Genomic DNA, 8700 nt, shown 5'->3' on the forward strand with positions numbered 1-8700 from the left:
GCTCTTCCAAGCAGCTTCTCTGATCCAAGACATTGGCTCCCTCCTGGACCACTGCAATAATCTCCTAATTGGTCTCCTTGCTTCCTTTCTTGTCCTTCTCAAGTCCTTAACAGAGTAATCAGAAGAATCCTCTTAAATAAAAAATCAAATTATTTTGATTCTCCACTATTTTCCCTCTAATAGCCTCCTGTTTCACTTAGACTAAGAGCTGAACTCTTTACAATGGGTCAACATATTTACTCCACTTACTTTTCTGACCTCATCTCCTAATGCATCCCAGCTCACTCACTGTTCCTGGCTCCACTGTACCTTGCTGGCCTCCTCAGTACCACCCCAGAACTTTTTTAACTGGCTATTTTTTCTGCCTTTTCAAGTTTTGGTCAAAGGTCACCTTCTCATTAAGGTCTGACCTAACCACCCTATTTAATGTTACAACTCCTCCCCATATACTCTATTCCCCTTACCATTTTTTCTCTTAGCTCCAAAGCACTTTCAATCATGTAGTATATAGCATTTCTAATATTTCGTTCTTGTTAGTCCTTCCACCCTCTCTAGAATTTATGTCTTTATATCTATGATTTATGTCATAACAGATAGTTGTCTATTTTTTTCATTGCTATATAATTTAGCATTTGGTATCTAGCATATAGCAAAAGTTCAATAAGATTGAATGAGAAAAAAAAATGTTTTTAATCTTAAACCACAACAAAAGAAGGAAAACAAAGTATGAAACCCTGTAGGCACCAATCTTAGTTAATTTACTCTGGGTTACTCATTTCTGTTCAGTGAGAGAATTACCTCTTGGAGAAAGACTAAGTCCTGCTTCTCAGCTCCTCTGAGACCTACTGGGGTATTCACTATATCCCATGACTTGGGGCAGATGTATGCTTCAGAGCCCTCAGAGTTTCCTTTACAGGTGGAGGGTTCCTCTTGCCACAAAGCTCATTTACTGCTAGAAGAAAGCAGAAGTGAAATGTCAGGAATCGCACCTAAGGGATTTATTAAAATCCTATCTCCTAGACCAGCATTTCCAGGGAGGGATCTTGTCAGCTGGGGAGAGTTTTCCTTTTAAATAAAACTTCTGAGTGGAGGGACAAAGTTGTTGTCATCACATAGGGAGGCAGAAGAGCCACCCCCAAGGACAGGGCCCTGGCTCACTTGTTCTTCTCTTAGTCCTCTTTCTGTTTCTTCTTTCTTTTTCTTGTTCTTTTTTTAATTTGGCTTTTCCTCCAGAGCCCAATAGGAGCGAAAGTGTTTTTATAAGTTTAAGAATTGACCTCTTTCTGACAGTTGCTTCATGGCTAGAAACATTCTCTCACAGGGTGACTGGGTTGAAGAAGGGGCCTGACCTAACTCTTCTCATAAGAGAAGAGGTAGGCAACCTCTTGTTCCTATGTGACCCTTCTCTCAGAAGTGTAGGCCATTCAGAGACCAGGCTGCGCATTCCCAGAGACGGACTGCAAAGCCCGAAGAATAGTAGGGCCCTGACTCACTGATCTCACATACCTCCTCATGGCTGGTACCCTCCCCAATACTGGTGAAAAAGCTACTTTCTTTACTCCCTAATTTCTATTTGCACATTTGGCTCTCCTGAACAAGCTACACAGTCTTCGGTGATATCTATCATCAGCATCTCCTGTCTGAGGTAAGGATTTTATCTCTATTGGAGAAGTGGAAGGGATGTGTGAGGTGTCTGTAAGTGAGTGGTTAAGAAATGGGAGCAGGAACCTAGTTAGGAAATGTGGCTGATTAAGAAACATCACCCGTACTCTAGGTCCTGGACACCTCAGTGATGTTGGTCTCCTTCATTCAATGAATAATCATTAAGGATATTCTATAATTCAGGCATGTGCCATAATAACAAGCTGCTAGGAGGTAGTGACAGCTACTGTTCTGAAGTACCAAGAAGCTTTAACCAAGAAAAAGGATCAAGGGTATGAGGAATAGAGAAGAAAGAAAGGGGTATTCTAGGTAGAGAGAGATGAAGATGTAATGGCTTAGTGGCAAGAGAAAACAGTTTCCTGGATAATTCCAATTTGATCAGTATGGAGGAAAGTGGAGTTTGGGTAGGGATGGAAGAGGTTAGGTGTAGGCTAGGGGCCATGGTAAGAAACAAGGGATGAAAGGTCAGCCTGGCCAGATCATGATCTATGTTGCATAATATGCCAAGAAGATTGGAGATGGTCTTGAGAGCAGTTATTAAAGTATGTTAAATAAGAGAGTGGCATCAGATTTGTAATATTAAGATTTCAATAACACCACTGTGTGGAAAATGGATTGCAGGAGATAAGACTGAATCCAGGGGGATCAATTAGGAGACTGCTGTAGTAATCCAGGAGGGGGTGCTCTCCAAGGAAAATGATAGGATCATGGAAGAGATAAGGCATAGCATGGGAGAGAGTAAGGAGCTCAAATTAGTAGGAAGTCATGACCTCAATGTCACCTAACTCACCAGGCTTCACATTCCTGATGTCCTTGGTCATCATCTAAATTTTAAATGGCTATCTTTTCAGCTACTCTTTTTACATTTTTCTGTTTCCTCTCCTCTGACTCAACTTCCCAGTGTGCACCCACCGTCACTCTCTTACCCAAGAACATCAGTCCATGTTCTCTGAATCCCCTGGTACTTCTCACACAAACATTCCTACACCATACTCCTTCCACTTCCTTAACTAAACAAAATCCTGACTCTTCCCTAAGAAACTTGTACTCCTCTTGCCCTCTTTGGTGGATTCTGATCATTCTTCAACACTCTACTTACCTGTGGGTTGAGAGGTGGGGTTGGCATTCTCCTTGTCTCCCAGGAACACTTTATAAACCATCGCATCTCTATTCCCATGTAACATTTTCTACTCCTTGAGGCTATTTCTGTCCTTGTCATTTTTATCTCCCACCACCTTGGTCATTCCTTCACACCCTTTGAAGTCTATGGCACTCTGATCATAGTCTTCTAAATGCTAAGTTCTGTCATTGTCTTGGATGACTTCAGTGTCCATGGAAATAACTGATCTTAGTTTTATATTTTTTAAACTTACATTTAGACATTTAAGTCATCCATTCCAATGGATTCACTGTGCATTTTGTCCCCATTACTATGCATTTTGTCCACATCTGAATTTGAAGTACATGATTAACTCTCTAATTATAACCTACTGCTCTTCTAATTCTCACATGCCTTCAGTAGCATTCACAACAATTTTTCGACCTCAAAAAAGACTATGTTTTTTGATCCTTCTACTATTTTCTTTTACTAAATTCTCTCTAGATCATTCTTCATCCTTATGCAGCCTGAACTGCATGGTTGGGTTTTGAAGTCTTTCTCACGAATTCTCTCAGTTCCATTGCACCTTAATCTCTCACACCATCTTTTTTTTTTTTACTAATATTCAACTCTCCATCAGTGACTACCTTCTCTGATTCTACACCTAATGGAGAAAAAGATATCTGCACATATCCCTTCCCCCAAATGATATTTCCTGCCTTTCCACCATAGTTTCTCTCTCAATTCCATCAAGAAATCCTTTTGATTTTACTTAGCAATATGAGCTATTCTCACCAAGCATTCAAAACTTCACTCTCTTCTCAAGCCTACTCCATAATTATGTTTCCTTCTGAACTGAGAATATTTAGGTCAGATGTAATCACTCTAAAATCCATCGCCCCTCACAAACTTTCATTCCCTGATCTTCTTTCTCCTTCTATTAATTCATAAATATTCATATCCATCCTCACCTCCTTGCCTTCAGTCTAAGAAGATAAAGTTTCAATAATTCTATCCAAAGCAAACTTCTCAAACACTCTTCTTGAACACATCCATTTTGCCTTCTCTTGGACCTTGTTCTATCTTTATGTCCTTTAACTTCAACTCTCTCAACTGGCTCTTTCTTCTCGTTTTATAAATATGCTAAACTTACCCACTATTCTGATAATAATAAAAGTAATAAAGCCTACCATGCTTTCTCCTTCCCTTCTTGCTATTTTGCAATCTTCGTACCTTTTTATTCAAAACTATAAAAGTATAATTTATACCCACTAACTCCACTTCCCCAACTCTTCTTTACTTCTCAAAATCATAGCAGTCTGGCTTCTTCTCTCACCCTCTACTCAGACTTCCACATCCAGACTCACCAACAATATCTGTACCGCCAACATCCATCAGCTTTTATTGTATTTATATTTACTGGATCTCTGTGCCACATTTGACAGTAGATTACTCATTTTTTTGAAACTTTCTTTTCCGTGGCTTCTGTGAAACTACATTGTCTTGGTTCTACTGGTAAGTGTATCTGTTCCTTTGTTTGTGCCCTTCTTTGCCCCACTCACTGGCATTTCTTCCTCTTAGACTTTAATGTGTCTCAGGCTTCATCCTCGGCCCACCCATCTTACCAAAATTAATGGAAAATTGTACTGAATTATTCTGTTTTTTTTTGTTCTTAAGAACTGTTAATTATAGAAGTAATCTTTCTAAACATTTTGAAAATGACCAACTCTAAGGGACTGTTTACATTGTAACACAGTGCACACTTATAATACACACACACAAATAAAACTGAAACAAATGTTTTCTGAAAACTAAAATTATATGATTACAAAAGATATATTATTTTCTATTTTAGTTTTAATAAATACTGGTAGCAACCCATTAAATATCACTCTTATCTACTAATGTATTATATAGCATGATTTCAAAAGAACTGACTTAAGCAGTGATTGTGTTTTGTTCTTAAGAACTTTTAATTATAGAAGTAATCTTTCTAAACATTATGAAAATGACCAACTCTAAGGGACTGTTTTCATTGTAACACAGTGCACACTTATAATACACACACACAAATAAAACAAACAAATGTTTTCTGAAAACTAAAATTACATGATTACAAAAGATATATTATTTTCTATTTTAGTTTTAATAAATACTGGTAGCAACCCATTAAATATCACTCTTATCTACTAATGTATTATATAGCATGATTTCAAAAGAACTGACTTAAGCAGTGATTGTTTGGCTATTGATATCACAGACTTTTTAAAATTGATCTTCTTGTGTATTCTCTTTGCACTGTATCTAAAGGAAATATATTTCTCATTTAATTTTGCCAGTCCTTCCTAGTGCTTCGCAGCCCATGAATTTTCCTCTGTCTGTTCAGGGTTAACCCACATTCATATCCAATCTGGATGGAAATTCATGAATAGAAAATTTACCATTGTCCAGTCAGTGATCTTGAAAACAAGTTATACTTAGTAGGTCATGACTCAGTGGTCCAAACACAATTGATTTCATCATATTTTTCCTATACTGACAGCTAGATGTAATGTCTCATGTGTGAAAACAAGCAATTATACAGTCTTTGGCTTCTTTCTATCCCAAGATAGCCCTGCCAGGTGGGCTGACATTCCATTCTGACATATCTGTTCCAATACGCAGTTCTAGGACTACTTCTTCAATCCTGCCCAGGGATATCAGATGTTAGCCCTGAGTCCCAGCCATTTTCCCATGATCCTGTTATCTTCCCTCTTTCTAATCTTCTTCTATATTAGCTTGGATCCAGCCATATTATTCCTTGCTTATTCCTGATGTACAGCAATGTAAAGATTTTGAACAGTGTTTCTTGTTTGGCTTCAGAGCACTGGACCAGTGACTGATTTCCTACTGATGCACTTATCCAATTGGATATTCTGACACAAACTGCACTGTGAAAGAGCTCGAACAATATTATGCCAGATAAGACACTCAGCTATGCAGACAGCTATTGTGGCTTCATTCAGTCTTCCGACTTGCATAGTATATAGTGCTGCCTTAGTCTGGCCTCGTCTCAACTGTCTTGTCTCTGTGATGATGAGGTCTCATCATGCCTTCCTCTTGAGCACTGCCATTGAGCCTTGATTCTTTGATCCAGTGAAAGTTTAGGAAGGGACTAGGACTGTGGGTGTAACATGATCTAAAATAATCTCTTAACGTTTCCTTCCTACTTAGAAGGATGATAAAGAAACACTTGGAAATATAAAAGGAAAGTCAATTACTTTTAAAGTGGAAGTCTGCTGAATGAAATTAAACTAGGAAAAAGAAAAAAAATGAGCTTGATACTAAAGGGAGGACTCTGTATTTTTTCATAGCCATGTATTATGTTAGCATCCTTTTCTAGACAGCTTTGGTAGGAACTTTGAGATGGAAATGTTAGAAAATCCAATGTCTTAAATTTTAAAAAATTAGACACATTTGTTTTTCCAATGAGATCTTCAAATTCAGGATTTGTTGCTCCATCAATGTCAACTTTTGATTTCTCTACTTCTGCTGATGTGTAATAGGAATAAACATCAATGGGAACAGAAAACCAAACCTATTTTACTGAATTCATCTTGCTGGGCCTTTCTTCAGATCTCCAGACCCAGACCATGCTGTTCATAGTATTTCTCATCATCTACCTGCTGACTGTGTTTGGGAATCTGCTCATCATAGTGCTGATTCACACTGATTCTCGACTTCATACCCCAATGTACTTTTTCCTTAAAAATCTGTCATTTACTGATCTCTGTTTCTCTACAACAATTGTCCCCCAGATGCTATTCCATTTGCTGGTAATGAGAAAGACCATCTCCTTTGCTGGGTGTTCATTACAGATGATTTTTTTCCTAGTAGCTGGAGCTACAGAGAGTTCCCTCCTAGCTGTGATGTCCTATGATCGCTACGTGGCTGTCTGCAAGCCCCTTCACTACTCTACTATCATGACCCAGAGAGTCTGTGTCCAGCTGACCATAGGATCTTGGGCCAGTGGTACACTGGTGTCTCTAGTAGACACGACATTCACTTTATGTCTCTCATACCATGGACAGAACATAATTAATCATTATTTTTGTGAACCTCCTGCACTCTTGAAATTGGCTTCAGAAGAAACCTACAAAGCAGAAATGGCCATCTTTACAATGGGTGTGGTCATCCTCCTTGGTCCTCTCTCCCTTATCCTTTTCTCCTACTGGAATATTATCTGTACTGTGATTCAGGTACAGTCAGGTGAGGGGAGGTTCAAGATCTTCTCTACCTGTGGTTCTCATTTCATTGTTGTTGTCTTCTTCTACGGCTCAACAATATTTACCTACATGCGTCCAATTTCTAAGAAAATGAATGAGGGGGATAAGGTGATCTCCGTGTTCTACTCAGTCATAACATCGATGATGAACCCATTCATTTACAGCCTGAGGAACAAGGATGTGAAGGAGGCATTTAGGAAAGTATTTGGAAGATAGAGCCTCTCAGAGGCAATGACATTTATATTGATATACAATTGTGAGATGAAGACATTCCGAAGTGGTTTGACATCTTTAACAGCTTTCTCTCTGAACTATCTCTAGGCCGATACATCAGTAAGGGTCATACCGGTACCCTGGTACATGTTTTTAAGTTTGACTACTGCATTTTGCTCATGCTTACTTTCTGTAGTTGCAACTCATTTGTCGCAAAACTGCTTTTTTGATATTATATTATAAATTATATTTAAGTATTATATAAATATTTTTTAAAAATTAAACAGAATCTTCACTTATTATCGGTTCACTAATCAATTACCACCCAGAGATATTACCTTTCAGTTCTAAACTCCACAGTTACTTGTCAAACTCATCCCTTACCAACATCATCAACAGCCATCTGCAGGACCTGAAATTCTACTGGATGTCAATACGCTAGATTTACAATTTCCTTGAGTAAATATCAATGATATCTTGAAGCTCTGGTATGGAATCTTGTTTTTGTTTTCTGTAGAATCTCAAAATACTGCTATAACCAATTCAGCCACACGTAGAGGATCTATTGGCACAGACAATGTGTGGGATCTCATATTCCAGCAAACATCTTCTATATATCACACACTGCTACACTCCGAAGACAATAGCCGGCTTGAGGGAACTATAATTGAGAAGCCACCTGCCTACATCAGAACTTTCAGGTTGGAAATCCCTGTGACACTACCATACCATAGCTGTACTCCCTCAGACATGCTCTCTCCCTCTTCTTCAGGTTTCAGTGTGCCAGTATCCATTAAGTTCTCTTTGGGGGGATGTGGAAGAGAATGGCTGACATATGAGAAGCAATCTCAAAAGACGGAGACTGTTCTATGGGATGAAATGGCCACTTTGGTCTTTTCTAACTATTGCTATAACCCTGTGTGATAGCAGAAGAACCACCAGAGACCTATCTATAGCTTCTCACCGATGTTCAGCATTTACAGTGCCCTTCCCTTGGAACAAAATCACTGTTATCTCCTCCCCGACACTCAACTAAAGGTCTAGCTCCAAATATTAAGTGAACTGACTCAACACTTGATTGGTTTATATGAACACTATCAATTCCCATCTCTGGTTTCAGGGCCTGTGAGCCACGAAACATAGCTGGGGACCATCGCTGTCCTTCCCATTTCCCACCACGGTTCTCCACTTCTCCTGGCAGGAATCCCATGACCAATATATTCCATTACTTTGTACCTCACTTGCCAGACTTACATATATCCCCTGACTCATCACACCCATCTGCCATGGAGCTATTTGTAGGGATTTTGTCGTATTGAAATAGTGCTGCTAACCATATCTGAAGCATTCTTTCACAAAGTGAGAAAAGGATGGGAGCACTTTATCTTTTACTCAGAGCAATTTCAACCTGGAATTCAATTCCCACTTCATGACCTTTCCTTAAGACATCTCAAACAAAGT

General features: G+C 38.8%; 1 protein-coding gene across 1 annotated transcript; it reads left to right on the forward strand.

Moving 5' to 3' along the window:
• The first annotated feature begins 6318 nt into the window (after positions 1 to 6318).
• On the forward strand, positions 6319 to 7242 carry LOC107196554 (olfactory receptor 2D3). Its single transcript, XM_015598732.1, has one exon. It carries the CDS (start codon positions 6319 to 6321, stop codon positions 7240 to 7242), a length of 924 nt encoding a protein of 307 aa, XP_015454218.1.
• The last annotated feature ends 1458 nt before the right edge of the window (positions 7243 to 8700 follow it).

Source organism: Pteropus alecto, unplaced genomic scaffold (assembly GCF_000325575.1).
Source record: "Pteropus alecto unplaced genomic scaffold, ASM32557v1 scaffold1339, whole genome shotgun sequence".
Lineage (NCBI taxonomy): Eukaryota > Metazoa > Chordata > Mammalia > Chiroptera > Pteropodidae > Pteropus > Pteropus alecto.

Bases quoted from the DNA above. Each gene is read 5' to 3' on its own strand.
- LOC107196554 (XM_015598732.1), top strand. From the start codon at position 6,319: ATGGGAACAGAAAACCAAACCTATTTTACTGAATTCATCTTGCTGGGC.